At 49.3% G+C, this 15,740-nt stretch overlaps 5 protein-coding genes across 5 annotated transcripts; 2 read left to right on the top strand and 3 right to left on the bottom strand.

Moving 5' to 3' along the window:
• Positions 1-2,684: 2,684 nt before the first annotated feature.
• Positions 2,685-3,713, bottom strand: ADH3 (alcohol dehydrogenase ADH3; the record flags this gene model as incomplete). Its single annotated transcript, XM_018882353.1, has 1 exon — positions 2,685-3,713. The coding sequence occupies one exon, from the start codon at positions 3,711-3,713 to the stop codon at positions 2,685-2,687; it is 1,029 nt and encodes a 342-aa protein (XP_018736738.1).
• Positions 3,714-5,779: 2,066 nt separating this feature from the next.
• AWJ20_5222 (uncharacterized protein) lies at positions 5,780-6,502 on the top strand (the record flags this gene model as incomplete). Its single annotated transcript, XM_018882352.1, has 1 exon — positions 5,780-6,502. The coding sequence occupies one exon, from the start codon at positions 5,780-5,782 to the stop codon at positions 6,500-6,502; it is 723 nt and encodes a 240-aa protein (XP_018736737.1).
• A 1,448-nt stretch (positions 6,503-7,950) lies between these two features.
• Positions 7,951-8,409, top strand: MIC19 (Mic19p; the record flags this gene model as incomplete). The annotated part of the gene is made up of 1 exon (XM_018882351.1): positions 7,951-8,409. One exon carries the CDS (start codon positions 7,951-7,953, stop codon positions 8,407-8,409), a length of 459 nt encoding a protein of 152 aa, XP_018736736.1.
• A 223-nt stretch (positions 8,410-8,632) lies between these two features.
• On the bottom strand, positions 8,633-10,174 carry UBP6 (Ubp6p; the record flags this gene model as incomplete). The annotated part of the gene is made up of 1 exon (XM_018882350.1): positions 8,633-10,174. The coding sequence occupies one exon, from the start codon at positions 10,172-10,174 to the stop codon at positions 8,633-8,635; it is 1,542 nt and encodes a 513-aa protein (XP_018736735.1).
• Positions 10,175-11,848: 1,674 nt separating this feature from the next.
• On the bottom strand, positions 11,849-14,323 carry PRP40 (Prp40p; the record flags this gene model as incomplete). Its single annotated transcript, XM_018882348.1, has 1 exon — positions 11,849-14,323. The coding sequence occupies one exon, from the start codon at positions 14,321-14,323 to the stop codon at positions 11,849-11,851; it is 2,475 nt and encodes an 824-aa protein (XP_018736734.1).
• Positions 14,324-15,740: the final 1,417 nt, after the last annotated feature.

Below are 15,740 nucleotides of genomic sequence, written 5' to 3'. Positions count from 1 at the left end.
AATAGAGCGCGAACTTGGTCAACCGTATATTACCGATAATTTTCGGGATGGTTCCTTTTCGTAATAACTGTAACTGCCTCAAACAAGCTACTGGGTTTATATTGAGAAGCTAAGTTTGTGCCCCGCAGTGGATGACCACAAGAAAATCCAAAATGGAACTCGAAATGTCGACCGCTACCCAACCCAACTTTTGGGCCTGCCCTGCCTGGCTGCTCCTGCTCCTGCCTCTGCCGCTGCCTCTGCCTTTGCCGCACCTGCTTTGCTGCTGCTCCTGCTGGGGTAGGCAGTGGTTAGGGCCAGCCAGGGGCCAGACCAGCGAGCCCACTTGCACTAGCCCGCCCGCCTGGCCGCCGGCCTAATCGACCCCGGACAGGCCATGCCGCCGCGTGTCCTGCCTGCCCCATGACCTCGGTCTGGTACAGGGACTGCCTCCGGCGGCTGGGGCTCCGCCCCAGACCCTGGTTGCTCCTGCTTCGCAGGAGATTGCTGGAACCGTCGACGGAACCGACTCGAGCGCAGCGAGAGGAGCCACGGGGTCTGGGGCAGAGCCCCAGCCGCCGGAGGCAGAGCCCCAGCCGCCGGAGGCAGCCCCCCGCTCTCCCACCAGGGGCACGGCACCCGAAAAAAAAATAAGAATCAAAAGGTGCATCACAGCGCGTGCATTGCATCAAGCCAAGGGCCATCTTTCGACCAAACGGGAATAGTGGGACATTGCCGGTCATCTGGGGAGGATGCGCCGATACCGGACTTTGGGGGGTGACGGGGTGTGCCTCCGGCGGCTGGGGCTCCGCCCCAGACCCCGTGGCTCCTCTCGCTGCGCTCGAGTCGGTTGCGTCGACGGTCCCAAGCAGTCTCCTGCGAAGCAGGAGCAACCAGGGTCTGGGGCGGAGCCCCAGCCGCCGGAGGCAGAGGCCCACCCTTAGCGGGGTAGGGGGTGATAAGGGTGGGAAAATGTGGGGTAGCAGCTACTAGTGCCCCTCGTGCCCCTCCTGCCCCGCGTTGCTAGTGATGATGGTGGTGATGGTGGTAGTGAACAGAGTCGTAGTGGGAGATAGACTGATTGATTGGTTTGATAATGGTTCCGATTGACCTGGATTCACCCGTGTTAGGCTGGTTTGACTGGTTTGAGTGAGGGGGGTGACAGTGTATGACAACGGTGATGAGAATTTAGGTTCGGGGTGGTTTAGTATGGGTTTGGTTGCAGATATTGTTGTGTCTGTGACCACTCAGTAGCACGTTTGAGCTGAGGTTCAGATCGAAGTTGAGATTAGGATTGAGATTGAGATTGAGCCTGAGGCTAACTCTATCAGCCCAACTTTAAAAGAAAAAAGGTCATTTTTCGGTTCGGTTCGGGCTATGCTCTAGTGTCCAGTTCTTGACAGTGTCGTCGGTCGCGATTGGCAGCCCGGTTGAGTGGTTCGTGGTTTGTGGTTCGTGATTCCGTGATAACCTACCAGGTGCATCTCAGTTCCATCACTGGAAGAAGTACGTGCGTTTTTTTACTGCACGTGAGGGCTCTATTTGCCTGTAGCATGTAACTTTTCTAAGATGATGGACAGCGTCAAACAGTGTCTAACAGCGTTTGTCTGTCCCGTGAGATGCACGGAAAAATAATATAAAAAATATTGCCATCGATAGGACTGGGTAGCACACTAACGATTGGCTTGTAATAATACAGATCTGTTGGCTGCTGGTATCACTTATTTTCACGTGAGTGCCAAAAGTGAGACATGTCTCGATTCACTTGGAACATCCGAGTGGGTGGTTCTGCAGTGACGGGCGACTACTGTTTGGCAGCAGCTCTACTACCGCCTGTTTGAAATCTACAGAAGAACATTTTCGGGATGACATGGGAAATCATGGCCATTTCGGTAAGCAATTGCGGATGTAAGTAGAGAAATTTCGGGTCAATATATTTCTGAACGGCTAATATATTAAGCAAGCATCGACTCCAGTGGTTCACGCCCGACATGTTGCACCGTGTAGCACCATGTAAGCGAGCCACAACCTCTGTCTCTGTAGTGGGTGACCAGCACACGAACTGGGTTTCAAAATCGGGTTTCAGAAGCAATTCTAATCTCAACAATGTCTCATAGCCGAAGAGCAATATGCCTGCGAAAAACCTGATGCCTTGCCTTACCGTGCTCTGTCATCGTGCCTGGCCCATGATACGCAGTTGTAGAAGCACTTCTTGTTAGCGATACCCGGCACCTGGATGTGGTTCTTCCAACTAGTAGGCCATTATCTGAACAGTATCACAAGAGCCATGCGAATTAGTCAGCCAAAAGCTGTACTCTTCGTGATGTCTAACCTCAGCCAACCGACCCAACAATCGCACTCCGCCAGACGCTCGCCCTGTCTCGGGTAAAACCTTAACCATGCGCATCTGTTGAGATTAAATTTTTCATGTCGATCACGTCAGGTCCCTGCATCATGCATACACCCGAGTTCCCGGTTTGACCCGGGGTGCTGCCTCCGGCGGCTGGGGCGCTGCCCCAGACCCCGTAGCTCCTGCTTCGCAGGAGACTGCTGGGACCGTCGACGGAACGACTCGAGCGCAGCGAGAGGAGCAACCAGGGTCTGGGGCGGAGCCCCAGCCGCCGGAGGCAGGCCCCCTCCTCCCGGCGTTCGTGCAACGAAATTATCTGCCATTAAACCCTGAAAAAAGTACAGAAAAGAAGAGATTAGTAGAATTTGAGGACGCCGCGGAAGCGCGCGGTGCCGTTGTCCATGGCTTGGAAGCCGGCGTTGACCTGGTCGAGGTCGTATGCGTTGTATGCCTCGACCATGGGCTGGATGTTGTGGTCGCCGGCGAATTTAATGGTCTTTTCGGCTTCCTCGGGGGATCCAGTGTTGACGCCTTGTACTCGGAGCTTTTTAGTGAGAACAGGGACTGAGTTGATCTGGAAACTCTCGAGAGGAGCGATCAGAAGGAAGGTGCCGCCGCCTGTTAGCGACTCGAACTGGTCTGAAACGGGCTCGGAGGCGGCCGATGTTGAGACAATGACCTTGGGTCCGCCCAGTTTGATCAGTTGTTCAGACTGTTTGCCGTCTTTAGGAGTCAGGTAGTAGTCAGCACCTAGTTTGTGTGCCAAATCTCTCTTTGCTTCGCCGGATGACAGAGCAGCCACTCGGTAGCCCAGTTGCTTGGCAAATCCAATAGCAAGACTTCCTAAACCGCCAATGCCCTGAACAGCAACAAGGTCACCCTTTTGCAAGTTGTGGACCTGTTGCAATCCGTTGAACACAGTCAATCCGGCACACAGAAGAGGTGCAGTAAGGACAGGATCCAATTCCTTAGAAATTGAAACCAATGCGGTTTTGTGGACAATGGTGTATTCACCATAGCCACCGTCATTGTGAACACCAGTGACCTTTCCATTTACACAGAGGGGGAACTCACCGGCTTTGCATTGATAACATTCACCGCAGTAATAAGCAACCCAACCAGCGCCGACTCTGTCGCCAACTGTCCATTTGCTAACGCCAGAACCAACAGAAACAATATCGCCAACAACTTCGTGGCCAGGGGCTCGGGGATACTGAATACCAGGGAATTGGCCGTCAGTAGTGACATGATCAGAATGACAAATACCACAGGCCAGAACTTTGACAAGAACCTCGTCATCTCCAGGAGTTGGAATGGGTCGCTCAATGAAAGTGAAAGGAGCACCTGGTTCGTTAACCACAATTGATTTGTATGATTTAACCATGTTGAATATTCAGTGCGATGCCAGATGTTACTAAACCAGATTTAAAAGAGTATAGGATAAAACAGTTTGCAAGAAGATTAGCAGGAATCAGACAAGCAGGAATTAGAACAGGAATCGAGTGTTGAGTGTAGATAGCAATACAGAAAACACACTGGCTTTAGCGGCTCAGGGATTGTATTTATAGACATTTTCAGATCAGATCGTCCATACCCCAGAAAATATATCGATAACAGAGGGGACGAGACAGCGAGCCCCGCGGAGATATCAAATAAATGCCCGTTAGTTTGCCCACCGCGGGACCGGTGATTAGTTTTACCAGTTTAGGATGTATGCACTCAAGGTTACCAGTCTCTAAGCTTTAAATTGGTTCCACATACAGATACCCTCGTGACGATCAACCTAGCACCGTGAGATTATCCCGCGGATCGGACGAATGCACTTTCCAACGGTCTTTTACAACGGTTAAGTCCTAAGTCCTAAGTCCTTGGTTTAGCTAGTTTCACAGGTGACCAAAATGTACCGTACTGTAAGTAAACAATACACTAACAGAACGCCATCTGAAATTATGTTTTTGTAATAGTAAAAAGCCGTTTGCCAATCAGTTGCTGGATATTTTCAAGGGTGTTCTACCCCAGGGCACGATTAATAGCGACAAATCATTCAGGTCTCAACCATTGAGGAGCTTGATTGTCGTAAAACTGATAATGAAGATACTTGGAATATTCTAAGAAACCACAATTTTTCAATTCTGTAAATGCTTTACGAGATAGAGTTTGTAGGGGTGAATCAGCCGCGTGTTGATGATTCCTGGAAACGCTTCGTACATAGAGGAACCGATGCAGACACAAACATACCAGGTTCAACAAGACGAGTCGTCTGACAAATCAGGCCGGATTGGGGCTGGAATTATGTGGAAGAACAGCCAGAAGTCGAGTGTGGCAAGAACAGGTAATCAGAGTGGGCAAGTTCCATCGTCAAGGGCTAGGATACCAGGACGAGACCGGGCACGACCTCAGTCCGCGGGGTTACGAGACGACCCTCTGACATTAGCACATTCAGAAGACGATGAAGCTTATTCGACCGAAGATGAAGAGGAACCTGGCAATGAGGACACACGAATGAAAGTCAGACTAGTGACGTCATATAAAGGGCCGTCAAATAATGCTAATCACACCCGACGGCCGCAACCCAACTCAACTGCAAATCATAGACCATTTCCCATTCTACCACCGAACCTAAAGTCGGAAGATCTGAACGATTTAGAAACTCCCGTTGAGATCAATGGCGATTTTGACGCCGAACAGCAACATTTCCACAATCTCGATATGCTAATACACAATAAGGACATTTTCGACCCGCATGCTCCAACTACCGCTCTGATCCATGAACTCAACACGATCCAAGCAAAGACAATAAAAGACATGGAAGACGACAACTGGCTGTACGAAGGCGGCTTATGAACCGACATTTCTCTATTTATTTACGTGATATTTTACTACGGGGCCAGGGTGCCTCCGGCGGCTGGGGCTCCGCCCCAGACCCCGCTGCTCCTCTCGCTCCGCTCGAGTCGTTTCGTCGACGGTCCCAGCAGTCTCCTGCGAAGCAGGAGCTACGGGGTCTGGGGCAGCGCCCCAGCCGCCGGAGGCACCAGGCCCCCCTCCCCCTGAGCCAGGGCCACGCAGGGTCCACCGCCGCCGCACGTCATGTTGAAGTGAAGGTAGATCACCGAATGATCAGAGAAGTCAATTAGGAGGTCCCTTTGATCAGCTATGAACAAACTGATGGCTCTCAAGGCCAGTCAGCTCAAACAGCTGGCCGTGCTTTGTGGGACGGCGCGGACGGGTAATAAAGAGGTGATTGCCCAGCACCTGTTTGACGCGTCTAATAATAGAGGTATGTGCATGCTCAGAATCCAGTTGAAGACTGATCCAGGGACATGAATGTGAGGTGGCATTGTGATTTTTTTTTCATCTGTTTCAGGATCAGAATAGGGTTAGTTGAGTGAACTAACTCACAGTTAAGCCCTGACGAATCGTAAAGGGCCACTTAAGCTGGTGTCTCTGGACATGGGCCTCAAGAACGTAGCTTTGTGTCAGCTCTCAGTGCCGTTACCAGACATACAAATAGAGTCTAGAACACATGAAGAAAGCATTTTAAAGCCCAGGGAATTGCCAACAGTGAATAAATGGTCGGTTTTCGAGCTCAATGGGTGGAACACACCGAAAGCATTTGAGCAACCGCATTTTGCATCAATGGCCATTGAACTAATAAAAAAGCTGCACGATTCAGTTGGCATGGACGTGGTGCTGATCGAACAGCAGAGAATGAGATCTGGCGGGTCTCGTAGTGTTCCCGAGGTAATAGCACAGATCAATGTTTTAGAAGGAATGCTCCATGCTCTACTAGCCAACGATAGAACATGTTTCACAGAGAGCGTGTCGCCAGCCAAAGTCACTTCATACTGGGTTGGAGACGATGCTCAACCAACAGTCAAAAAGCTCAGTCCCTCACAGAGATACGCCCGAACCAAAAAAGCCAAAGTAGCCGTTGTCGATAAGTGGCTGGACCACATATCAACCACCACTGGTTCCGATGCCACAGACGTGCCAGTACAGTTCGCCGACAATGTCATATCCGACTTCCACAACCAAGCCACCCGACTCAAAAAGCGCGACGACCTCTGCGACAGCCTCCTACAGGCGGTCGCATGGACCCACTGGCAAACTAACCGGGCCCTCGTCCACCGCAACCTCCATTCTAACCTGGATGTACATAATCTACTACGCTGATTCCCGGTGCTGCTGCCTCCGGCGGCTGGGGCTCCGCCCCAGACCCCGTAGCTCCTGCTTCGCAGGAGATTGCTGGGACCGTCGACGAAAAACGACTCGAGCGGAGCGAGAGGAGCCACGGGGTCTGGGGCAGAGCCCCAGCCGCCGGAGGCACGATCACGGGATCCATGTGCATGTGCAAGAGATGTAATGCAGGTTAGACCTTAACAGCAGGGAAACCGTTATAGCATTGTGAGAATATACTGAGTACTAGAGTGGACAAGTTAAGAAAAAAAAGGTTTCCGTTGAGGAGAATAGGGAGATAGGTAGCACAGAAATCGAGATAATGATGAGACAAGCAGCGCTGAGACCGTTATATGCTTTATATACCAGCAAACCTTAATTTAGGAAAATGCCAGATGCTGCAGGTATTAAAGATGCATTTACTTTTTAGCCATACCGATTCGTAAAGATACTTAAGAGAGTCGTACCCTTTAATTGTAAGAATATCGGGAGGGCTAGCACAGGAAAGAGATAGGAGTCTGTTCTAGAGTACCAGTATTGATTGTGAGCAGAAGAATAATGTTGAAAACATTATATGGTCTATGGTATATTCTGTCCATTATTAGCATCCATTATTAGCATCATTATACCACAATCAGAATAATGAGGCCATATTTATATGATTTCACAAGTATCCATAGATCTAGGTGACATCATTGATATCTTTGGAAATTAGGTTTGATCTGGACTATAACCACTGTCGAGATATTTCAATCGCATATAGAGATCCTCACAGACAGGTACTTCCAGTTACACCTACCTGCGACCGTTCTAGTTCGAGAAATTAAGTGGAACTGCTGGGAACTTGCAATGTCAATTTTCATATTCAAGACAACGAGCAGACACATTGTAAAGCCGTCTACTTCGAACGCGGTGCCTTTTTATTTAATACTAAAGGTTAAACCACAGAAAATCTAAGTAGCAGGCCACTGGTTCTCTGCAAACATACAGTTGGATTACTAATAAGGTACTGCTGATAGGCATTGAAGTGCTAAAGAAGTTCTGGATGCCACCCGGATTTTGGATCATTGTAATTGTAAGAAATTAATAACCTCTGTCTGGAAGCATTGTTGTCAGTCCGTTCTAAAAGTAGTGCTTACATATTACATGAATAACTATTGGGGACTCGGCCCAGAAGAAATAGCAAGTAGGATAATGAAAGAAAAAACAGGAAATAAAGTAGAAATAGAGAATAAATTAGATAATGATAATTAGGAGACAGAGGAGTGGGATTGAAATATATGGTACCAGAACACAGCCAACCCCCTGAGCGCGGCGCGTGCGGCGTAGTGGAAATTGGCGATCTGTTACCCTCCAAGATCTTCGATTGGCTAACTTCACGACATTTACGATTGAGTAGAGTAGTAGCAGCAGCAGAAACCGGCTGGCACGATATAGCATAAAAAATGGGCAATTCATCATCCAAGCCAGCAGAACAGGTCAAGGTGTTCCTACCATCGACCCCTACAGAATTGTCACCTTCTCTGCTAGGAAAATTAGAGTCGAGTTTAGAATCTGACTACACCCGAGCTCAATACACAGAAAAGCATATCCAGGACCGAGTATCCGAAGAACTGAAGAAGATCCAAAAGGAAAGCGAGGCCGAATTCAAGTCACTGGCATCCAAGGTCAGTGAAATCTCCGAGGAGAAGCTCGGTGATATCGACAGCGCCAAATTGCATGCCAAGTTAGACGAGCTGAAATCAGCCCTCGAAGCCCGACAAAAGCGTGGAAAGTTTGATAAAGAGATCACCGCTGCTAGAGACGCTCTGGCCACATGTTTCAAAGAGAACAAGGGCAAACCCCTGAAGTGCCAAGAGGTATTTGAGGAATTCCACAGAAAAGTCGAAGCTCTATCTAGTTAAATATTGTAATGTATATTCTGACACCATTCTTTCGAACAACCTTGATCAAATCAGTCACTATCTTTTCTTTCTTGCTCTTGACTTCCATATGATATTAGCACTTTACAGATCTACAGGGTCCTAGCAAACTCCTGCGAAGCAGGAGCCACGGGGTCTGGGGCGGAGCCCCAGCCGCCGGAGGCAGACCCCGAGACACCAGCTGATAAAATACAGTGAAGATTATCTACAGGGATACAGCACGGTACAAGAGGATAAGAGCCGAGTCGGACTCGCCACCACCGGCCAGAGTCTCAATTTTGGCCTCGTCGACCTCAGTCACTTTGTCGTCGTTGAACTTCCACCATTTGCCGGGCTCTTTATCGTTGCGAGTGAAAGCTTGGTAATGGCCCGAGTCGGCACTTGAACCACCATGGGTCACAATAGCCGACAGCTCGTACAGACCAAAGGGATTGGTACCGGGATCTTTAGCGAGATCGGGGTCAACAGCCTGTGAAACCTGGTTTTTAAACTCAGCCAAACGGGAATCGGAAATGGTTCCATCTTCCTTGACATCGTCAGTCTCTGAAGCTTTTGAACCCTCGCCGCCAAGTCTGGCACGCTTGGCACTACGACGAAGCTCCTCTTGATCCTTTTGAACCTCGCGGAACCGGTCACGAGCAGGAACAACCTTCTTTCTAAGATCGTCAGATAAAAACTCCGTCACATCCAGAGTGAATGGGAACGCCACTTTTCTGAGAATTTTACTCTTCTTTTGAGTATCTCTACGCCAGAAAAATCGAATGTAATGCACAGTCAGGTACTTTGGCAGTCGCGAGATCTTACGGGACAGGGTAAATTGAGCGTTGCGGCCCAGCGAATCGCTGTGTTTCTCGATCTTCTCCTCCAAACCGGCCAATAATCCGTCTCTCAAGAAATTGGTCGAAATAGTGATATGACAATCCAGCTTGAGAAACGTCTCATGACCAGGTCGTGGCTCGTCAGTCGACCCATCCTCATTACACTTTAAAACCGTTTCAAACGATCCACCGAAATACTGATCCACAAAACTCGAGTTTGCGTTGTTACTAGCACTTTCAGTACCAGCAACTGCTGAAGACGACGCAGCAGGTTCGAGCTCGAGTTTGGGCCTCAGAGTGTTGAGCAGTTGCGACCAGGCCTCTTCGGCATCTTGCTGTTTATAACCACCTTCATTATCTCGCTCGTCGAATTGAGGGAATGCTTTTCTGAACATAGTGATGAATCCTACTGGGTAGTATGCCTGGGTAGTGCCTTTCATACTAAGATACAAATCTCTCAAAGCACCAGCCATATCCGGTGCCTGGGGGTTATTAATGATTCCTCCCTTATAAGTGTTCAAGGCAGTTTGTAGTTCGGGAACCGTTCTCAATGCCTGTAAAGAGGAATTGGCATAACACGTGTTACCCATGTTAACCAATCCATTAGGTGTCTTGACCATGCCGGACTGTACGAGCTGACGGTCCGTCATATCTTCAGCAAAAACCATTTTCTTCTCAGGAGCTTTCAATTCTCCAACAGTACCCAGCATCATAAACGTGTGATTAGGCTTGATATTCAAACTTGACAATTCAGCATCGTCTTTCAGCTGACCGCCCTTCACGAGAATCTTCTGTCTGTCAGGAGGCACGCCCGTCAGCGAAAATAACTGCATCTTAAAAGTGAGACCATTATCACTGGGATCAATGTCCACCTCATATTTCTTGCCTGCATGCTTGACATTAACTAATTTGTTAGTTTTCTGAATCATATCTCAGGGGTGAGGGTCTTGCCTCCGGCGGCTGGGGCTCCGCCCCAGACCCCGTGGCTCCTGCTTCGCAGGAGATTGCTTGGACCGCCGAGTTCAGGATAATTAATTGATCTTTGGGGGAAGAAGAGTGCTCTAATGAGAGTGGAGACATAAATTTGGAATGTTCACATTCACTTTATAATTTCAACCGTCAACTGCATCTTTCACTGGATCGATGGTTCTAGTCACACGTGGACATCTGACAATCACATTCAGATCTGAAATTTTCTTCACCAGAAACCTCTTATAACCACACTACCAATCATAATTCCCGAAACTTACCAGGAATTGACGCCATTTTTTCTCGAATTTCTATTTAAACCGTGTGTTGTAGTGGCGATAGTAAGATTGGTAAACATCAACATCGACATCGCATACTGATATCTGATCTGGTAATTTTCAGCCGCGCCATGCGTGTCCCTGATATGCCACGATTGACCGCGTGGTCGGCCTGGGTCTGAAATATTACCGTCAACCGACTCCTGGATCTGGTGAAAAAAGCGGTTTGGACTTCGAACTTTTGGTTTAAATTCTTGTTTTCTTGGATATACAGTATCACTATTGCGACTATCAAAAATTTAGACAGGAAAAATGAAGATCAACTTGTCACCACGACAGATCTTATCACAGGTCCTCAATGTCTGTTTGGTGCTGAGTACAGCATTCATGTTCTATAAAGGACTTGCTGTTGTCACCAACTCTGAATCTCCTGTAGTAGTTGTTCTCTCTGGATCAATGGAACCTGCTTTCCAACGTGGAGACATTCTTTTTCTCTGGAATCGCGAGCACAGAGTCAAAGTTGGCGACGTGGTCGTCTATAATGTGAAGGGCCGAGATATCCCCATTGTACACCGAGTTCTTCGTCATCATTCCAGGTAAGTTACTCCTTTTTTCTATCAATACGTGTTCCAAGCTTCACGAACGAACTAATGATGGAATTGTCAGTTCAAACTATGGCTTTATCAGCCTGAACTGCTATCTTTTCAGTCAACATGCCCCACAATGGACTGGTGAAGTTGACATCCGATTCAACTTTCTATGTCTACACTTACAATCTATTGATGGAGATAGCTACAGAACGAATGGAATCTAACAATGTTGTAGTGACAGAAAGCAATTGCTGCTGACCAAGGGCGACAACAACCCCATGGACGACCTCGACCTGTACGCCTACAAGCAGATGTACCTGGATCGCGAGGCCGAAATCATTGGAGTCGTGAAGGGTTACGTGCCAAAAATAGGCTACGCCACCATTTTCATGACAGAAAACAAAAATTTCAAGACCATTGTCCTGGGACTGGTGGTCCTGACGTCGTTCCTTTCGCGAGAATAACAGCACCCCCTGCATCCGTAAATTAATTTATTCGAGTTTAAACCAACGGGGTCTGCCTCCGGCGGCTGGGGCTGCGCCCCAGACCCCCCGGCTCCTCTCGCTTCGCTCGAGTCGGACTTCCAGTGTCCAGATCGCGATATCTCTCGCTCGACTCGCTTCGCTTCCAGATCACGATATCCCCCACGCTCGACTCGAGCGAAGCGAGAGGAGCCGGGGGGTCTGGGGCGCAGCCCCAGCCGCCGGAGGCAGGCCGTCTCCCGAGATTTTCAGAAGATATATAAATACAGAATCCACGGTGTGAGTTAGTAGTCGAGGATGGGTCCGCTGTCGAGACCGCGGCCCGAGGGCCGGTTGCGGAGGTCTTCGTTGTGGGACACGCGTTCGAGGTCTCGTTGGTGACGGTCTCGGCGAGGTGGAGGTGGTCGTGGTGCGTTGGCTCGTTCGAGACGACGGAGGTACGAGTCGAAGATGCTGCGGCATTCGGATTCGTCGAGTGGTTTGTATTCAGGCAGCGATTCGACACGGGGCTGGATGGTTTTCCAGGTATCTTCCAGGACAATTCTCGGTCGTAGAGCATCGAGAGCGTCGTAGAAATCCATGGTGTGTCGTTTGTGACTTCGAGCAGCTCGGAATCGGTCGTCGTCCGAGTGGTGGGATTGTGAGTGTGATCTAGACTCGCGACGTGATCGTGAGTAGCTGCTACGGGACCGAGACCGAGACCGGTCACGACGTGAATATGACCGCTCGTGGTCCCGGTCATGCGCATCGCGGTCTCGATGCGAATGTGAACGGTGTTCTCGAGATCGTGACCTATCTCTGCGAGACGACGATTTCGCATAAGAATCATATTCTCCTCCACGGTCACGGTCACGATCACGATCTCTGTTTCTGCCGTGGTCACGATCACGATCGCGGTCTCGTGACCGTTCCCGACCACGAATCCGATCAGTATCGTGATCTCGTCGAGAGAGGGATGAAGAAGAATAGTCGATACCCTTTTCTTTCAAGCTCTTATAAACGTCCTGCAGCAGTTCAGCAGGGATCTGGCCACCACGAGGATCGGATTTCAGAAGTTGTTCGAATTCTTCGAGTGAAGTGGGCATATTGCTTCGAGTGGCTGATATAATATCAATAACGAGTTCTCGGTTGAGGTTGATTTTACGTTTTTCTTCTTCAATTGTATCCCAGAACAGCTCTAGAGGTGTGGATCCAGGCTGACCACACAAATTAATATACCGGGGGTCGTCCTTGATAAGTGGGAAAATGGCTTTTGTATCGTCATCATTCTCTTTTGCCCACTTGGAATGCACATTGAGCTGGCCTTTTTGTTTTAATTCTTGTAACAATAGAATGAAGTTTTGACGATTCTTTCGTTCTTGTCTATACCGAAGTTTCTTCAAGTCTCGTAGCTTTTCATTTTCTTCTCTTTCAATAGTCTTCATATACTCCTCATAACCCTCGAGAATATCGAGATTATCAAGATGGTGTATTTTTGCGGATAAAACACCACTTTTTTGTAGAGAACTAAACACATCTTCCCAACGTGAGCTGTAGTCGACACGTAGTTTTGAGAACTGATCTCGGAGTACTCGTAATTCTTGGGTTTTACTAGCTTCTACGTCCGCATTTCGCTGCTTGCGAAGTTCTTGCAATCGTTTATGAAATACAAATCGCTGGAGTCTCGACCCGAAATCTCCTGGAAAGTACTCGAGAGCTTGTTGGAATGGCGCTTCTCGATTCAGATCATCTTTAAAAGTGGCCCATGTCGAATAGTACTTGATTCTACGACTGTACTTACCATTTGCTAGTACGTCAGACATGCTTTTTATCACCGAGGTCCACTGTTCCAGACGTTCAGTCTGGTATTTATTAGTGACTTCGCTGATGAACTCGTCAAAATGCTTTCTACGGTCTGCTGGATCACGAATCACCCAGTATCCAGGATCCGTGATGAGGACTTTCACGGCCTCGTTCCAGGGCATAAAAGTAGGACGAGCAAACACCTGCTCCTTCAAACTTTTCATATGGCTCTTTCTTGTTCTCTCTCCCGAGCCATTTGTTCTTTCTCGTCCATCGCGTCTCTCTCTTCCTTCTCTGTCTTCCCTATAACCACTTCCATTTCTATCATCTTCGTTTTGTCGGTCGCGGTCGTCGTTTCGTGAACCATTCTGGTTTTCCTTTTCGTGAGTTTCTTCCTGGTTGTCACCAGCTTCAGGATTTGACCAAATCTTGTCAACACCTGCTCTTCTCAATGCGTTTCGATACTCCTCTACAGCTGCTTGCATGGGATCTTGACCCTCGAGATTCTTGCGCAGATATTCGACTCTGTCTGGATGAACAGCACTCTGGCTCGGAAATTTATTATTTGAAGACAATGGAATCTGCGAGACACCTGACGCACCTGATACACTTGTACCACTGACAGAAATTCCAGCACCTGGAGCACCACCACTAACAATTCCAGCTGGGATTCTATTAGCAGCACTTGGTCCTACCGGCAGATTTGCCAACTCTGTGCGATCTTCACTGCGTTTGTTTTTGATCTCGTCTTCCAGTTTCTTGATATCCTCTGGCAGTTCCCACACACTCTCACCAGAAGCGTCATTATTCCAGTATTTGGCGCCATCATCAGTCTCATACTCGGTCCATCCCGTTCTCTTAAGGGCTATCTCGAGCGGAGTAAGTAGCTCATCTGGCTTCTCCCAAGTACTCTGCCGCGTCACTGAATTGTAATAGTAGACTCTGCCCTGGTCATCTTGATGCGGTTCCCAGGCCATGTCGATACCGTCTACCGTCTACCGTCAACTCTTCGTGCCAAACTGGAGATCTGAAACTTCCAACATCTCTTCTCGAGCTCGGATCACTATATCGCAGAAAATCCGACCTCACCCTAACCCACTACTAACTCAGGGGGTGGTCGTCTTGCCTCCGGCGGCTGGGGCTCCGCCCCAGACCCCGTTGCTCCTGCTTCGCAGGAGTCACTGGATCCCCCTCGCACCGACTCGAGCGCAGCGAGAGGAGCAGCGGGGTCTGGGGCGGAGCCCCAGCCGCCGGAGGCAGCATCCCACTCCCCGACAGTATCACGTGACAGAAGGGTTCAGCCCTGCGAGACACTGCCGCTCCACGAAGCGATGTTGATAGCGGTGAACTGGCAGCTGGTTGTTCTCCACAGATAATTATAGACGAGGTGAAGTGCCAATTGCATTCAACATAAACAGCCATGGTAAGTGGAGGACTGACAGCTGTGCTGTTATGGGCTTATGAGAAGGAGCGATAGTAATATTGCTCAATTGCAGAGGAGAATTGAGGGATTGGAGTGGGTTGGCTTTTGTCTCCGCATTTTACGGGGATAGCGGGCTCGAGAGAGGGTGTGAGTAGGAGTACTAACGGAGACTGTAGTCTCAATCGCTTCGACCATACCTCACTGCCGTGAGAACGTCGCTGACGGCGGCATTGTGTTTGGAAAACTTCTCTTCCGAGTTAGTTGAGCGTCATAACACGCCCGAGGTGGAATTTGGCAAGAACCTGGAAGCGTTGCTGAACCCAATGACTATTGCCAGAAACGAGAACGAACGAGTTCTGATCGAACCCAGTATCAACTCCGTACGAGTGAGCATTAAAATCAAGCAGGCCGATGAAATCGAGGCGATTCTCGTGCACCAGTTCACCCGGTTCTTGACGGGCAGAGCAGAGTCGTTCTATATTTTACGAAGAAAGCCAATCCCCGGCTATGCCATCTCATTCTTGATCACCAACTTCCACACAGAACAAATGCTCAAACACAAACTGGTCGATTTCATCATCGAGTTCATGGAAGAGGTGGACAAGGAAATCTCCGAAATGAAGCTCTTCCTCAACGCCCGTGCCCGTTTCGTCGCCGAGGCCTATTTAACCCCGTTCGATTAAACTCCGCTGCTCATTCGAACATTATCTATCTGTATATGAACCTGTTTCTGTTATGTTTTGTATGGGTGGCCGCCTCCGGCGGCTGGGGCTGCGCCCCAGACCCCCCGGCTCCTCTCGCTCCGCTCGAGTCGTTACGCGGCGGTCGGGCTGATTTATGGAGACTGAATGAAGTCTCTCTTCCACTCGTTCCTCGCTGGGTGAGGGGTCAGTGCATCGACTCGAGCGAAGCGAGAGGAGCCGGGGGTCTGGGGCGCAGCCCCAGCCGCCGGAGGCAGGTGACATACACGT

Source organism: Sugiyamaella lignohabitans, chromosome D, assembly GCF_001640025.1.
Source record: "Sugiyamaella lignohabitans strain CBS 10342 chromosome D, complete sequence".
NCBI lineage: Eukaryota > Fungi > Ascomycota > Dipodascomycetes > Dipodascales > Trichomonascaceae > Sugiyamaella > Sugiyamaella lignohabitans.
This window is presented reverse-complemented; position numbering and strand designations above follow the sequence as displayed.